This window comes from Euleptes europaea, chromosome 13, assembly GCF_029931775.1.
Source record: "Euleptes europaea isolate rEulEur1 chromosome 13, rEulEur1.hap1, whole genome shotgun sequence".
Taxonomy (NCBI): domain Eukaryota; kingdom Metazoa; phylum Chordata; class Lepidosauria; order Squamata; family Sphaerodactylidae; genus Euleptes; species Euleptes europaea.
In genome coordinates, this window is record NC_079324.1 from 62846099 (window position 1) to 62863704 (window position 17606).

The window sequence follows — 17606 nt, forward strand, 5'->3', positions numbered from 1 at the left end:
TTGGCAAACATGGGCACTGCTCTCTGGTCTTCTCCAGCAGCCTTGGACTGCCACGGCCCTCAGTGACTGCCAGTTCATGGCCTTTCCACCCAGCTGGCACTTAGAAGCCTCTTGTACAGAGAGCCCCTTCCTGGCGGAGAGATCCTGGGTCGGCCGGTGTCTTCGATGCTCATCCTCTCTTCTTTGGCCTGGCGGGTGGGGGGTTGGTGGAAGCCCAGGGATGGAGCATTGCATGAGGGTTGTAGTTAATTTTCCACATTCTTCCCTTCCCTTTAGACTCTGCAGCAACAAGAATGCAAACTCCTGTACAGTCGCAAAGAGGGACAACGGCAGGAGAATAAGAACAAGAACAGATACAAAAACATTTTGCCCTGTGAGTTCTACCGCGGAGGGCATGTATAATCCGTTTGGGTCTCCTGGCCATTCCTGTATTGTTTATGACTTGATGCTTTGATTTGCCAGATTTCTATCCCATCCTCCAAGAAGCTCATAGAGCATACCTGGCTTGTCCCTTTTCTGCTTTATACAACCCTGTGAAGTAGGTTAAGTGGGGGGAGAGAGACAGGCCTAAGGTCACCCTGAGAGCTTCTGTGACTTCCATCTGAGTCTCCCCTTTCCTAGTCCGACACTGAGCACTTCACCACATGGGCTTGGGGCTGAGTTCTGGAGCACCGTGCCTCAGAGGCAGAGTGCCTGCTTGGCATGCAGAAGGGCCTCGGGTCAATTCCCAGCATCTCCATTGGAAAGGACCAGGCAGTAGGTGTTATGGAGGGCCCTTCAGCACTGTTACTAGGCTGAATAGGTAATACTGGCCTTGATGGACCAAGGGTTTGATTCAGTATAAGGACGCTTCATGTGGTCATTTGATCCTTATCTTTTTCCTATAAAAGGGCCTTGGCTATGAGGGAAGGAAGCCCTGAAGACTTGCTGGAAGTAGACAGTACCAAGCTTGGTGTGTGTGTGTGTGTGTGTGTGCAGTGGTCTGATTCAGCATCAGGCGGCTCCACCCATTCTTTCATGCAAGATGCTGAGATCCTTGTCTGCCAGAAGAGGTTAGGGGGACAAACTTCTGGAGGCACCAGCGGCCTGGGAGAGCGGGGCAGGGAGCCAGTGGTGAGAGGGGCAGGGAAGGGATCCGAGGGGCCTTGGTCTAGTCACCGTGTCTCAGCCTAGCCTAGCCTATTTCGCAGGGTGGTTGTGAAGCAAAAATGTAGGTAGAGAGAAGGACAATGTAGGCTACCCCTGATCTCCTTGGTGGAAAGGTGGTATGGAAATGTGTGGATGGAATGCAAAGCATCTGGTGCACCGAGGAAGAGAGCCCGGTGCCTGGCACTGTGTGATTTGTTTCGGGGGGGGGGGGGCAGGGAGCTGGGTTGGGAGAGGCCAGGTTCAGGAGGAGTCTTGGTGTGGGGCTCAGGGTGAGATCTGAGCTGGAGCAGACATCTTCTGTGATTTCTCACAAATTCGGAGTCTAGGGTTGGTGGGAAAATTTAGAGTTTAGAAATGGTGAACTCCTGCATTCAGTTCTAAAAAAGTATGTTTCTCGTCCTCATGGAGGTTTGGCAGTATCTCCTCCTTACCAGTCATGGGGCAAGGTAAGGGCAAGCAGGAGGTGGGGGCGGGGAAGCCAAATCGGGCCAGACCCAGGGTGACTGATGGGTGAGCAGCCTAGTGGGTTGCTTTACATGGCCTCAGAATAGCAGGGTGGCTATTTAACAAATTGCTGGCTTCCAAGACTGATTGGGGGGCGGGGGGGGGGGGCGGCGTTGTGCAGTCCAATGGTACAATCCTAAGGAGTTACTCCAGTCTAAGCCCATTCATTTCAGTGGGCTTAGACTGGAGAAACTCTTTTTAGGATTGCGCTGTAAATGTGCAAAAATATAATCTGATTAAAGTTCTTTGAAAATCCTTGGAGCTGGGGATTAGAAAAGAATCCAACTTCTTCTGCCTAAAAGATCTAGATTTGCAAAGCTTCCCTGCCCGGTCCCCCAGAGGCAATTTTTACTCACCCCAGGTGAGCAATCCTTATTTAGCACTCGAATGCAGCTGTCTCACAGGATGTATCTTGTTGTCTGTGTGTTTCGCTTCCAGTTGACCACACCCGAGTTGTCCTACATGACGGTGACCCAAACGAACCTGTTTCTGATTACATAAATGCCAATATTATTATGGTAAGACCTTCTCCCCTACCCTGGTTTGTGGGGATTTCTCTGGCCACTGGGAAACGTGCAGTCTGATGAGGGGTCTGGAGGAGCCCCCTCACCCACACACTGCAGCAGGAGCTTATTTCCTAGCTTGGAGGGGTGGGGGGTAGAGTGCACAGCCTTGTCAATCAGGTCTCAGGTGAGTTGGTAAACCTGGTTTGTACCACATCAGTCTGCAGGTAGGGGTCCAAATGATTTAACTGTTTCTCCATGCCAATTTTTTTTTTTAAAAAAAAGTTCCTCTGGGTTGGATTCATTCCACTAGAAAAGACGCTTTTCCTCTGTGGGAATGAGCCTTCCCCTGGCAGGTACGTGGTGAAAGGATGCTTATTTGTTTTTTATCTACGTTATTTATAGCCCGCCTCTCTCGCCGGGACTCAAGGCGGATTACACAGAGTAAGTCAATGCAATCGACAGGATTGGACGTCCAATAAACAGTGCAATAGAGTTTGGATTGCGGAAATCTGGAACCAACCCAAAATTCTTCTGCTGGAGGAAAGGGCTTCCACTAGCAAAAAAAGATCCACAGGGCCTTCCCCCCATGAACACTGTTAGTGTCCCAGGGAGCCGGCTAGTCAAGCAGGCCTCTGGAGAGGCGGCAGGTGCATTTTTTCAAATAAATAAAGTGTGAGTTTTGTTTGTGTGTGCGCACGGAGGGCCATTCCGCTGTGAGTCCCGCTTACAGTCCAGGCACAGGATTTGGAGTGTTTGGATAACCGTTTTTAAAGGAGCCAAAGGAACCGGCGCATACAAGTTCTTAATAGGCTACCTCGCCCATAAAAGTTGATCAGTCCTCGGTGACCCACTGCATTTTGTAAAGGTTTTCCCTTCTAGTTGCCTGGAGATAATTTGTGGTCGCCTGCAGCGAGCAGCTCTTCACAAGCCTGACCTTAAGTGACTGGAGGGGGCGGATCCACCTGTCTGTGATGGTGTGTGCTGGTGGTGTGTTTGGGTGGGGAGGAGAAGGCAATGGCGGCCTAGAAGAGAGCCAGCATGGTGTAGTGGTTAAAAGCTGTGGTTTGGAGCTGCAGACTCTGATCTGGAGAACCAGGTTTGATTCCCCACTCCTCCACATGAGCTGCGGAGGCTAATCTGGTGAGCTGGGTTAGTTTCCCCACTCCTACACATGAAGCCAGCTGGGTGACCTTGGGCTAGTCACAGCTCTCTTAGAGCTCTCTCAGCCCCACCTCCCTCACAGGATGTCTGTTGTGGGGAGGGGAAGGGAAGGTGATTGTAAGCCGGTTTGAGTCTCACTTAAGTGGTAGAGAAAGTCGGCATATAAAAACCACCTCTTCTTGTAGAAGTCACAGCTACTGGCAGACCATGGGAAGGTGCCTTGTAAAATGGGGGGGAGGGTGAGGCACACCAGCGAGGCCTGTGTCTGGTGCATCGCTCCAGCGCTGGCCTGAAATGCTCCTTTGGGGAGACGCGTGGCTGAGCCCTGCCTTCAGGAAGGAGGTTGGCTCTCAGCTAAAGGGGCCTCCGGCAAGGCCGGCTATGGCTCTGTTGGTGACCAGTGCAGTGGCGAAGGGGGCAGGAGCCCCAGAGACAAGGGCAGTTGGCAAGGAAACCCACTTGAGAGAAGGGATGAAGACAGCGTAGACCTCGGGGGCGTCCCTCCTCTTCCTCTCTGCGCGAGGGGTTGCCTCAGTGGCCGCTTTTGGAGGTGTCCGGGGGTAGGACTAGACTAGATAGAATCATAGAATTGTAAAGTTGGGTGGGGCCATACAGGCCATCTAGTCCAACCCCCTGCTCAATGCAGGCTCAGCCTAGGGCATCCCTGACAAGTCTTGTCCAGCCTCTGCTTAAAGACTTCCAGGGAGGGGGAGCTCACCACCTTCCTAGGAGAATGGGGACTCCCTCATAAGAACATAAGAAAGGCCCTGCTGGATCAGACCAAGGCCCATCAAGTCCATCAGTCTGTTCACACAGTGGCCAACCAGGTGCCTCTAGGAAGCCACTAACAAGACGAGTGCAGCAGCACCATCCCTTGTTCTCTTTAATGCCGCCGGGCACCTCTCTGACGCAGAAGTGTCCTGACGCAGAGACGCGCCCCTGCTGGAATAACCAGCTGACAGGGTTTGCTCTGATTTGCAGCCCGAGTTCGAAACCAAATGCAACAACACCAAACCCAAGAAGAGCTACATCGCCACCCAAGGCTGCTTGCAGAATACTGTGAATGACTTCTGGAGGATGGTGTTCCAGGAGAACTCTCGCGTGATCGTCATGACCACAAAAGAAGTGGAGAGGGGAAAGGTAAAGAGAGAGCGCCCCCTAATGGCCGATCTTGTTAACCCCCCCCCCCTTTAACAGAACGTCATTCTGGCAGGTTGTCGTTTGACCGTAAATCAGCAGGCTGCTTCTTGCCTGAGCACTGTTGCCTCCGAAGTGTCTGAAAATAAAGGCAAGGCTCCCGATTCTTTGCACGTGCTCCTCTTAACGGAAAGTCAGAGGTCTTGGATTGGCACAAACCGCTAGAGTTTCCAGTGCTCTGCCTTTTATCCCATCCACTGGTTGGATGGCATTAGTCAGTCAGGCTGCAGGTGGGGCCACACAGCAGCCCACCATTTCCCTCTTCCTCACCTTAGCAGGAGAAGAAGAGGAAGAGTTGGTTTTTATATGCCGACTTTCTCTACCTTTTAAGGAGAATCAAACCAGTTTACAATCTCCTTCCCTTCCTCTCCGCACAACAGACACCCTGTGAGGTAGGTGGGGCTGAGAGAGCTCTAAGAGAGCTGTGACTAGCCCAAGGTCACCCAGCTGGCTTCATGTGGAGGAGTGGGGAATTAGACCCAGTTCACCAGATTAGAGTCCGCTGCTCTTAGCCACTACACCACACTGAGCCAGTCAGCATGCTGACGCCTGGTGTCTCCTGCTTCCCAATTAATCACCCTGGCAGCCAACACGTTCTGCTCCGGCGCCAGTGCTCACTCGACCCAGGTGATAGGCAGGGCAGCTCTGGGATGTGCCTGTTAGGCCATGACTCCTTGACGCGTTCCAGGCGAGCAGTTCTGCCTTCCCAGGAAAAAGGCAGGTTGGGGGAAGCCAGCTGGAACCACAGACAGCTCAGGGAGGTCAGGTGAAGCAGAGAAGGCAAGGGAGCCTCAGGGTGGGAGGTGCACAGTGGGTTAGGGGGTGTCCTCAGAAATGAGGGGGGCTTGGGTGTGAAGAACAAAGTGTTGGTTTTTATGTGCCGACTTCCTCTACCACTTAAGGCAGAATCAAGCCAGCCTACGATCACCTTCCCTTCCTCACAACAGACACCCTGTGAGGTAGGTGGGGCTGAGAGAGCTCTAAGGGAGCTGTGACTAGCCCAGGTCACCCACCTGACTTCATGTGTAGGAGTGGGGAATCAAACCCAGTTCTCCAGATCAGAGTCCACCACTCCAAACCACCTCTCTTAACCACTACACCACGCTGGCTCTCTCAGGTGACCCAGGGTGCGTTGACGCAGGGTCAAATGACTCGACTTGTGACAGTGAAAGATGCATAAATGGATCACGTTTTGTTGTGGGCTACAGCCCTGGAGGAAGTGGAGGTTTAACTCTTTTTCCCCCAGTGCCAGATTAGTCGTTTGAATTGTCCGCCGCCCCCCCCCCTCAGTTGAGCAAAGAACTGTACTGTCTGGGGTAATATGGGGGTATTCAGATTTTGATTGATTTTACTCTGTTTATAGTCCGGCTTTCTCACAGATGGTCAAGGCAGATTACACAGTGTAAATCTGTGCAATCAATAGGATGATACATCTAATAAGTGTTGAAAATAATAACGCTGAGACAGTAGTTATTAATCAAAGTAACAAACTTTATCTAATCTATAGGGAAAAGGTAAAACGGGAAATTCCTGATAAAATAATAAATTCCTAAGCTCAACATAGTCAGTTTACTAAAACATTAGGTTACATACCAACAAGTTATTAGGCACGGCCGGCAAGTGGCTATATGATTGAGTTACAAATTAGCCATTTTACTAAAATCTCTACAGGAAACCAATTGAGCTTGTTAACCAACTCAAACAATGACATAATTCAAATTGGCAAATCAGTTTCTCAAACACACCAAACAATACATAGGATTGGCTAAAAGCCAGATTACACTTCGAGGTCAGGTCTATGATGTTGCTAAACAAATACATTAACCCCAAATTTAGATCTTGACTATTACAACAATAAGCAGCATAAAAGGACTAGGCCGTGTTTGCAGAAATGTGAAACCGAGCTGTCGCCTGAACAAAGCAAAAGCAATATGATATGTTAAACAGTGGAAAACTTGAGATGAGATCAGTAGATACACAGTTCATTTTCCTGGGTCTCTCTGTTATGATCCAGCCCTGTTTCCTTTCTAAAAGTGCTCTCCTGAACAGTTCCAGTTTACGTGGTTTGAGAATGGCAGGAGGGTAGGAGCCAGCATGGTGTAGTGGTTAAGAATGGTGGTTTGGAATGGTGGAGTCTGATCTGGAGAATTGGGTTTGATTCCCCACTCCTCCACGTGCGTGATGGAGGCTAATCTGGTGCACAGGATTTGTTTCCCTGCTCCTACAAATGAAGCCAGCTTGGGTGATCTTGGCTAGTCACAGCTCTCTCAGCCCCACCTACCTCACAGGGTGTCTGTTATGGGGAAGGGAAGGGAAGGTGATTGTAAGCCGGCTTGAGTCTCCTTAAAAGGTAGAGAAAGTCGGCATATAAAACCAACTCTTCCTCCTCTTCCTCCACCGCCTCTTCCTCCTGCTCCCCCCCCCCCACTTTTCAGGCAGGCCATTCCTCAGGGTGGCCACTACAGAGAGGGCACTTGTACGGGCAGTTATTGATCTTGCCTATCTGCAGGATGGCACCTGAAGTTGTCATGGCAGGGCAAATAAGGAGAGAGGTGGTCTTGCAGAGATGGGGCCCCAAGGCCATAAAGGGCTTTCAGGCATGAAAAGAGCATGGGAGGGGAATGCGTTCAGCCTTCCATTGCTCCGGCTCTGATCCAAAGTGGGGTCCCACACAGTTCCTGTTTTCACGTAAAAACAAAAATCAGCCGTAGGGGCTCCATTCGCAGATCCTCCCCTTGCCATGTCTTGGCTGGCCCTTGTTTTTACGGGCTTCATTTCTCCTACCCTGGAGGGGTGCCAAGTATTCAGCACATGCCACTGAAATCCTCCTTCCGGCTCTGGAGGCTTCTCCAGGCCCTGCCAGATGTCTCTGAACTTGGCTCACGAGGACTAGGCATTTCCTTTCATTTCCCTCTTGGGGTCCTGCACCCATTATCCGGGACAGGTGTCTAGTTGGATATGCAGAGCACCCGCATTCACACCAAGAGTTGGTATCAATCTATTGTGTCGCTTTGTTGTGTTCCAGTGTCCCCAGGGCTGTATGAAATTCTAGCTTTTTACTGCATTCGCCACCTAAAGGTTTTGTGGCAAGATCTCTTGGTCTGATGACTTATTCCATTTTCAAGAGGTTTTTTTCTCGAACATTAAGAATTTGCTGACTAGTATTGAGATTTATTTAACTGGGGGAAAATGTTCAGCTTGGCACAGAATATGTTGATTTGATGCAGCTCATAAATCTGTAGAAGTCCAACTAGTAAAGCAAATGAGAGCACAATTCCAAGCGCCCCTGCACCTTCCCCCAGAAGGACAACCCACTGTTTGCAGCACCCAAAGGGCGACCCATTCTCCCTCCAGTGGCTGTCGGTTTATCCACAGGCGGGACTTCTAGGGCAGGCGCTCTCTCTTCTGTGTCTGACCCATGGCCCAGACACCCAGCCAGGAAGTCTCTGAAGGCAAACAAAGGGTCGGTCCTTGGGTGCTGCTGAGAAAGGGGCAGGGCAGGGGGAAGGCCTGGGAAAGGAGGCCTGGGAAGCCCTCCAGGGAAGCCAGGAGAAGAGGAGGATAAGGAGCAATGGAGGAGGATTGTAAAACTACCCTGCAGGACCTGTGGTCTCCCTTGAATAGTGGCCTGCCAACGTTCGTGAGGGAAGGGGGCCACGCATTGGTCAGACCAGAACCAAGGGGTTGAAATTATTGTCCACCTCTCACACCCATACATAGCAAGAGGGAATACAATTTGGGTTGTAGTATGGAGAAATTCTTCTTCAACAGCCCCCCCCCCCATGCTTTTTCCTTGTGTTGGATAGCAAACTAGAGTCAGGCATCGTGGGAATGGCGTTCCTGCCAGCCGTGCTGGTATCCATGGTTTTGGCCTGCAGTGGGTCTCTTGGGAGGGAGTATCAATGCAGGCCTTGCCCGCGTTGGGGGGCCTTCTGTTTCATGAGAGAAGACGCCACCAGGATCTGGTTGCAAAGTCATTGGCAATCATGGAGGTGTCACTTCGTCCCTGCCGCTTCTTCTTTCCTTGGGACCAGCAGCCGAGGACCTCCCTTCCTCCCTGAGGCGTTCCCCCAACCAGCTCTCTATTCTCGAAGCCAGCTCTGTGGGCCCCCCGAAGTGCTTTAGCAGGATATCTGGGGTCAGGTCCCAGCTGTGAGTGCCTGTGTGTTCTCAGTTTCCTTTGAGGCCATCTGTTTCCGTTCCTTTTCCCTTTTCCCAGTGGGCTGTGAAATGCTCCTAATCTTGCCAGGAACCATGCCAGTCGCTGTCTGGTTTCTGTCATCGCTTGGCTTAGGAAAATTAACTTGCATGGTTTTGTTTTTATTTCACGCATCTCCAGATCATCTTTGTATTGATTAAACACAAGGCGGTGGGGGACACTTCCGAGTCTATGCGATGCTCAGTGTGGGAAAGTTCCAGCCCTGGCAAGTTGGGTGGGCTGGGGTGCAGAAAGACCAGGGGCCGAGCCAAGTATAACGCATGTTCGCCGAATCAGGTCCCTGCCTGTGAAGCGGGTCTCAGAGCAAGAGCAACTGGTGAAGAGCAAGAGACAAGCTGGGAACGATCCTGGGGCCAGAAATGGTGCTCCTTTTGCACAACTTATGCTTGCCTGGCAAATAAAAATGCCAAGCTCACCTGCCCAAACATGCCTAGACATAAACTGCGTGTGGCCCTAAAGAAGAGCAATAATCTCTGTGAAGCTTTGCTGCCCAGTCACCTGGATGCAGTTCTTGCTCACCTTAGATGACTTAGACTGCTGGACTTGATGGACCTTGGTCTGATCCAGCATGGCCTTTCATTTGTTCTTATAAGTATTTCTTCACACAATGCATAGATAAATTGTGGAACTCCCTGCCCCAGGATGTGGTGGCTGCCACCTTGGAAGGCTTTAAGAGGGGAGTGAGATGTTCATGGAGGCAAGGGCTATTCATGGCTACTAGTAAAAATGGATACTAGTCATGATGCATACCTATTCTCTCCAGGATCAGATGATTGTGCCTATTATATTAGGTGCTTTGGAACACAGACAGGACAGTGCTGCTGCAGTCGTCTTGCTTGTGGGCTTCCTAGAGGCACCTGGTTGGCCACTGTGTGAACAGACTGCTGGACTTGATGGGCCTTAGTCTGTAGGGCTTTTCTTATGTTCTAAGGCTTTAAGAGGGGAATGGACATGTTCATGGAGGAGAGGGCTATCTCAATGGCTATTAGTAAAACTGGATACTTGTCATGATGCATACCTATTCTCTCCAGGATCAGATGATCATGCCTATTATATTAGGTGCTGTGGAACACAGGCAGGATAATGCTGCTGCAGTCATCTCTTGTGGGCTTCCTAGAGGCACCTGGTTGGCCACTGTGCGAACAGACTGCTGGACTTGATGGGCCTTGGTCTGATCCAGCAGGGCCTTTCTTATGTTCTGACTAAGGCAGTTGTGGTTGATAAGCCCGACTTATGCAGTTTACAAAATGTGAGCCGCCTGGCTGCCAAAAATTCAGCTTACTTGCTGCAGGCAGGCCTGAGCAGAAAGAGGGTAGGTGTTGATGTTTCTTTCTGGTTTGGGTGTACTTGAACTACAGCGATCAAACCTCAGTAGTAAATGTGCATAACTCTTCTCCCCCACTCCATTTTTGTCTTCTAGAGCAAATGCGTGAAATACTGGCCGGATGAGCATGCACTAAAGGAATACGGTGTCATGCGTGTCAGGAACGTCAAGGAGAGCGCAGCTCACGATTACACGTTACGAGAACTCAAACTTTCGAAGGTTGGGCAAGTGAGTTCACAAAGTCCTTGGACGGTCTCTAGCGTTGCAGCAAAAAAATTCCCCAATCCACTGGCAAGGACAGCACAAACACGTGTGCATCGGTGTTTTCCTCTTGGTCCCTCTGTCGACTCCCCTAGTGTTGAAGCTTAAACTGTAAGCTCCACATATCCCCCCTGCACCATTCTTCCGCAAGTTGTTTCGCTGTGACCATGAACACCGTTCTTATTCCTATAACCATCTTCAAGTACTTGAAGGGCTGTCATATAGAGGATGGTGGCAAGTTGTTTTCTGTTGCCCCAGAAGGTCGGACCAGAACCAACGGGTTGAAATTAAATCAAAAGAGTTTCCGTCTAGACATTAGGAAGAATTTTCTAACAGTTAGAGCAGTTCCTCAGTGGAACAGGCTTCCTCGGAAGGTGGAGGGCTCTCTTTCCCTGGAGGTTTTTAAGCAGAGGCTAGATGGCCATCTGTCAGCAATGCTGATTCTATGACCTTAAGCAGATGATGAGAGGGAGGGCATCTTGGCCATCTTGTGGGCAAGGAGTAGGGGTCACTGGGTGTGTGTGGTGGGGGGAGGTAGTTGTGAATTTCCTGCATTGTGTAGGGAGCTGGACTAGATGACCCTGGTGGTCCCTTCCAACTCTATTATTCTAATTAGTGATGTTGCTGTGATTTTTGGAAGGGAATGAAGGCCTCTTTCCTGGGATGCAGTAAAAATGGTCAATCCAAGGTTGTTGCCTCTGGCGGCTCCCAAGAGACACAAAGGATCCGAGTTCTGTGGAACGACCCTCTTTTAGGGATTTGTGCAAGTCTGTTTCCTGCACCGGGCCCAGCGTGGGGTTCTTGCCCTGGTCTGCAGGCATTTTTGCTGGTGGTTCTAAAACTATAGCTGCTCCTTTTGTTTCCCCTTCCTCTCCCCTCTTTGCTGCCCCAGGGGCTAGGTGGGAATAAGAGAGAGGGGCAGACCTAGATGAGGAGCACCCCCCACACGTTGCCTGCCTTCCTGCCCAGGCCCCAAGCTGGGTCTCTTGTAACCCTCTCGGGTGGTGTCTCTTCTAGGGCAACACTGAGCGAACAGTCTGGCAGTACCACTTCCGGACTTGGCCTGACCATGGCGTGCCCAGCGATCCTGGCGGAGTCCTGGATTTCCTAGAAGAGGTTCACCACAAACAGGAGAGCATTGCGGAGGTTGGCCCAGTCGTCGTTCATTGCAGGTACAGCAGTGCGTGCGTTCGACTGTTGTTACGCTTCAACCCCTTAAGGTGGTTAAGGGGAGACATGATAGAGGTCTGTACAATTATGCATGGTATGGAGGGAGTGGACAGGGAGAAGCTTTTCTCCTTCTCTCATAATATTAGAACACAGGGTCATCTGCTGAAGCTGGAGGGTGAGAGATTCAAAACAGATAAAAGGAAGTCTTTCTTCACACAATGCATAGTTAAATTGTGGAACTCCCTGCCACAGGATGTGGTGATGGCTGCCAACTTGGAAGGCTTTAAGAGGGGAGTGGACATGTTCTCGGAGGAGAGGGGTATTCATGGCTACTAGTTAAAATGGATACTAGTCATGATGCATCCCTATTCTCTCCAGGATCAGAGGAGCAAGCTGAATATATTCGGTGCTGTGAAACACAGGCAGGACGGTGCTGTTACAGTCGTCTTGCTTGTGGGCTTCCTAGTGACACCTGGTTGTGACCACTGTGTGAACAGACTGCTGGATGGGCCTTGGTCTGATCCAGCAGGGCCTTTCTTATGTTCTGATGTGTTAAGCCAAAAGAGGAAGAAATAAAAATTTCCCCCTCCTCTTGACAGTGCTGGAATCGGTCGGACCGGAACGTTCATTGTGATAGACATTCTCATCGACATAATCAGAGAGAAAGGTGAGTCTCTCGTTTTCTTTCTCGACATAAGCCTATGTAGATAGCTAAATCTGTGTAGATGGCTAAATCATGGTTAGCGCCAACTGTGGTTATGTTGTTTTAGCGAAGTCCTAGTTTAGCCTGCTGGGCTGAGCCCTGCCCCGGAGGGCTTGTATCGGGAGGGGCCAACAAAACCTGTTTGCTGACTTGTAAGCAGAGAGGCCGCGAGGGGTGTGGAAGCTGTGCATGACCTTGGTTTGCAAACCCACTTCCAATGAGGGGTTCCCATTTGGGCTTCTGCTCAGTCCTTAATTAAGGAGTTTGTGGGTAACCCTCAAATACAGCCTATTCCCCTAACTATGGTTTAATGTTAACGTCTTTATATGTAACCCAATCGTGTGGATTACACTCCAGAGGCCGATCTAAACAGTTCAGCCTTGCGTGCCCTGCAGAAACTAAACAAGTTCGGCAGCCTACATCTGAAGAAGAATGAGGATAGAGGAGCCATGCTCTCCTGGTGATTGTCGGGCTGGCTGCAGTTAGAGTCGCTGGGCAAGATGGAGCCTGGTCTGCTCCAGCCAGGCGTTTTGAATAACAGGCTAGGTAAACTCACGGCATACAGGCCTGTCAGTATTTCTTAGCCCCCTTGAAGGCTGGTAATGGAACCTCCCTGGTCAGAGGCAGTATACCTGTGAGTAGCAGGTGCTGGGACTAGAGAAAGGCCCTTGCTTAGGTAGCCTTGCATGGAGGCTTCCTGTTGTCAGAAACGGGATGCTGGATTAAGTGGGACCTTGGTTCTGGTTCAGTGAGGCAGGTCTTCCTTCTGTCCTGTCCCCCAAGCCAATCCAGCTGGCTCCCTAGCATTGTACGTACAGTGTTGGAGTCCATCTTAGTAGTGAGCAAAGCTGTCTTATGAACTGGTTTGAAGTTCCGTTGAGCGTCTTCCCACCTCCCCCTAGGCGTGGATTGTGACATCGATGTTCCCAAGACCATCCAGATGGTGAGGTCCCAGCGGTCCGGGATGGTGCAGACGGAGGCACAGTACCGGTTTATTTACATGGCGGTCCAGCACTACATCGAGACGCTACAGCGCAGGATTGAGGAAGAGCAGGTACCTTTTTTGCAAGCACCGGGTCAGTACTGACCCATGGGGTGACGTCACATCCCGACGTTTCATAGGCATACTGTGTTTACGGGGTGGTTTGCCATTGCGTTCCCCAGTCATCTACACTTTGCCCGCAGCAAGCTGGGTACTCATTTTACCGACCTCGGAAGGATGGAAGGCTGAGACGACCTTGAGCCGGCTACCTGAAACTAATTTCCGTCGAGATTGAGCTCAGGTCGTGAGCAGAGCTTTTGACTGCAGTACTGCAGCTTCCCTCTCTGCACCACAGTGCACCTTTTTTGAGGTGGTCTGTATTGGGCTAGGTGACCAGAATGGCCTGGCTTTAACGCTTTCTGGTCAGGGCCACCTTTCAGCGCATGGGCGCTCTCAGTCAAAGGGCCTCTGAACCTCAGAAAGCAGCCCTGCAAATCAGTCTGCCAGAGTTACTAGTCCACAAGCAACTTGGCTGCCTTGCCTGCCCCCTTGCTAGTCATTAGCGGCCTGAAAGAAGGAAGACGGACTTCTCACTGACCTGGTCCCCCAGGCTCGGGTCCCGGAACCAACTAAGCGGTCCGAGCCTCTGCGGGGGCCTGGTCAGTAGAGGCTGCTTGTTACCTGGTGTGGGGGGTGATGCGGTTGTTCTTCGAGACAGAAAAGACGTTTTGCACATGCGAGAGCGATTTCCGCAAGTGAATTTTTTTGGCTGGGGTGGGGATTATCTCATTTCAGAAGAGTAAGAGGAAAGGGCACGAGTACACCAACATTAAGTATTCTTTAGCGGACCAGGCAAGTGGTGACCAGAGCCCGCTTCCGCCGTGTACTCCGACTCCTACCTGTCCTGAGTAAGTAGCTGGCAGCCCCTGAAATCCCAGCACCTGCTTTGCCAAGTTGTTCAGGGTCTGAGTGCTCAAGGAATTGGGAGGGGGCAATTTACGTGTAGGAGGTGGGAGCAGGCACATAAACAGAATCTGGATCCTCGGGTGTACAAAGGTGCCGTTTTCGTACGTTGCTATGGTTAATCTTCACTTCATCTGTTTTCATTGTCAGTCTTATAGAATCACAGAATCATAGAGTTGGAAGGGACCACCAGGGTCATCTAGTCCAACCCCCTGCACAATGCAGGAAATTCACAACTACCTCCCCGCCACACCCTCAGTGACCCCTGCTCCATGCCCAGAAGATGGCCAAGATGCCCTCCCTCTCATCATCTGCCTAAGGTCACAGAATCAGCATTGCTGACAGATAGCCATCTAACCTCTGCTTCAAAACCTCCAGGGAAGGAGAGCTCACCACCTCCCGAGGAAGCCTGTTCCACTGAGGAACCGCTCTGTTAGAAAGTTCTTCCTAATGTTTAGACGGAAACTCTTGATTTAATTTCAACCCATTGGTTATGATCCGACCTTCTGGGGCAACAGAAAACAACTTGGCACCCTCCCCTATATAACAGCCCTTCAAGTACTTGAAGATAGTTATCATAGCCCCTCTCAGTCTTCTTCTCTTCAGGCTAAATATACCCAACTCCTTCAACCTTTTCTCATAGGATTTGGTCTCCAGACCCCTCACCAACTTTGTTGCCCTCCTCTGGACTTCCCAATAACTGTTTTCCTTTCCCGCTATTTTTACACAACTGGCCCTCAAAAGCCAAAACTTGTGTCTATTCAGTGGCAAAAATTGGACAGGGGCAGCCCAGAAATGCATGTTCTGTTTGCTCACAGGAAAATGCAGCTGAAGTCGGGCTTGTCAAGGCAAAACGTTTGCTAGAATCCCTCCTCAAGTGGCTTCCCAGGCACTCTGCTATGACTGAGCATTTTTCCAAATGCATTTTTTAATTTAAAGCTTCTGTGACCCCAAGCGCCCAGGCTCAGGAGGCCCCATCTTTACACGATTGGCTGTTCCGGCTTTTCTCCTTCTGATCAGCTGCCTCCTGGGGGCAAGCAATTCTGCCTGGCTGGGCGCGTTTGACTCATGCTGTTGCTCCCAGGGCAGACGCATTAGCAGAAATCTGGATTTGATGAAGCTCTCCTGTTGCATCTCTGCATGAATCACTGCCCTGTATCCAGTGACACGTACAGAGATATGACAAGAAAACTCTTCCTCTTGCATGCTTTAAAAGTAAACCTCATAGCTCTCTTTTTTAAAAAAGTCTGCCTCCACACTGTTAAAAGTTTGGGAAACAGGGACTTAGCACCCAGAACAATCCTTACGTAGATTTGCTGCCTTTTGGGGAGGGAGTGTCCCCCTACCCCACCTTAAACGTTTAGCAAAGATTGTTGCTAAAGATGGCCTGGTTGCACTTATGCTGCTTTTATTCCTCTTTAAAAGTTCCCTCTGAAGCAACAAATCAATTCAGACAGCACATTACCATTTCAATTAGAGCCAGAAGACACCAGTCCACAGCCTTCCTTAAAACTGTCCCCAAACAAGCAGGAGCCCAGAGCTCGTTGCTTGGTGTGACTTTGCAACCCTGCGCTCCCTCCAGGATGCGAGAAGATAATGCCATGAGGGTGTATGAAAACGTTGGCCTGATGCAGCAGCAGAAAAGTTTCAGATGATGAGACCGTGCAAGGAGAGGTGCCGTCGGAGAAGGTATGTCTGTCTCTTAAGGGGTGACACTGGGGGGTGAGGACTTCTGGGGGGCAGACCACATTCCCTGCCTTCTAGAGGAAGGGTGACCACTGGCTGTCCCCAGGGGCTCCGTGGCAGTCCGGGGAAGGGGTGCTGTCGGTTTAGCCCTCATCTTTGACCTTCAGCTGACCTTGGTTTGGCTTCTGCTCTGCCAGCTGGGTCTTCTGCCTGGGGCTCCTTCCTGCTGTGTAGGCACGGCTTTTCAAGCCTGCTTTTTCCCTCCGCCTAGTTCTGCTGTCCTCTTTCACCTCTTCTGGCTGTGGTGTGGTGGTTACAGCGTGGTGTAGTGGTTAAGAGCAGTGGTTAGGAGCGGCATACTCTAATTTGGAGAACCGGGTTTGATTCCACATGAGCGGCGAAGGCTAATCTGGTGAACTGGATTTGTTTCCCCGCTCCTACACACGATGCTAGCTGGGTGACCTTGGGCTAGTCACAGTTTTTTAGCGCTTTCTCAGCTCCACCAGCCTCACAGGGTGTCTTGTTATGGGGAGGGGAAGGGAAGGTTATTATAAGCCGCTTTGAGTCTTCCTTAAGTGGTAGAGAAAGTCAGCATATAAAAACTAACTCTTCTTCCACCTTGCTTTCTGCTGCCTCTTTCCCTCTCTGCGGCCCACTATGGATCCAGTCCTGTCAAAACTTTGTTCCCCTCTTTCTGACTTTGCTTAACTCCAAGTTTTGTTATTGCGGGGCGGGGGGTATACTAAGTGCTGGAGCCCTGGCTTCCAAAAAGCCCAAATCAAAGAAACTAGAAACTTATTTATTGAATTGAAGCTGCAATCCCCCGGGTGCTGAATTCCACTTCTGAGAAACCATTTCTGTGCTTGCATGGAATTTCAGAATAGAGGCAATCATGGGTATGTTTATGAAAGGGGATCTTGATTCTCTCTTTTTCTCTTTTTGTATCCCTTTTCAGAACTGAAATTGCCGGGGTTTTTTTTTTTTTGGTTTTTTTTACAAGAAAACGAAACAAGGCGTCTCGAAAAACATCCTGGAAAGAGTGGACTTTTGACCGCTGCATGGAGTCTTTTTTCCCTTAATTTATGGTGTTTTAACCCTTCGATAACGAGCAGACCATCTTTCCAAGAAAATTCTAATGCCTTTTCTGAAAACGTCTCATTTCTACAATTGCTGATGTTTTGTTTCCATTTTTGAGCATAAAGGGGTGGATCTGATAGATCCATTCTGCTAATGGTGTCGTTTCCCCCCAGGGCAAGGAGACGTTCTCTGTCACAAGATCCTCTTGCTCTGGGGGGGTGGAGGGGGTGCTGCCGTTAGTGCAGCAGATTCATGGGATCCACTCCAAGGTTCTCTTGTCTCTGATGCAGACCAATATACTCTGTTGTACTTGAAAGTTTTTTTTTCTCTCGCTCCTGGATTTAGACATTTTAAAGGTGTTTCAAATGAGATTTCTTTTCTTAAAAAAAAATCTAATTCTGGCCCATTAAGAAATCAGAGTTGTAGGTCAGTATCAATATTAATGCTATTGGGGAGAGAAAGCAGGGATACTCTTCAGAAGCCCAGTCCTCTCTTCTCTCCCCCCCCCCGCCTCCAAGGAGCAGGCGAAAGCTACACCGTGGAAAGGTCTTGTCAATCAGTTAGTGTGGTCAAGTAGTCCTCATGCGCTCCATGCCATGCTTTCTTTCTTGAAATGAAGATGCTTTTCTCAAACTTCCAACCCTGCGTTTTTGCACCTGGATTTCAGCTAGTTTCTCTCTGGTAACTGCCCAGCAGTCGCCTTG

At 50.2% G+C, this 17606-nt stretch overlaps 1 protein-coding gene across 1 annotated transcript in view; it reads left to right on the forward strand.

The window, feature by feature from the left end:
• Window positions 1-15828, forward strand: part of PTPN11 (protein tyrosine phosphatase non-receptor type 11) — a 29133-nt gene extending 13305 nt beyond the window's left edge. Inside the window, exons 7-16 of the mRNA XM_056859365.1 lie at window positions 277-373; window positions 2092-2171; window positions 2562-2600; window positions 4302-4460; window positions 10157-10288; window positions 11339-11493; window positions 12091-12158; window positions 13097-13248; window positions 13972-14084; window positions 15722-15828. Of these exons, the coding sequence (XP_056715343.1) occupies window positions 277-373; window positions 2092-2171; window positions 2562-2600; window positions 4302-4460; window positions 10157-10288; window positions 11339-11493; window positions 12091-12158; window positions 13097-13248; window positions 13972-14084; window positions 15722-15794 (1068 nt within the window). The 3' untranslated portion in view covers window positions 15795-15828. The remainder of the gene's footprint in view (window positions 1-276; window positions 374-2091; window positions 2172-2561; window positions 2601-4301; window positions 4461-10156; window positions 10289-11338; window positions 11494-12090; window positions 12159-13096; window positions 13249-13971; window positions 14085-15721) is intronic.
• The last annotated feature ends 1778 nt before the right edge of the window (window positions 15829-17606 follow it).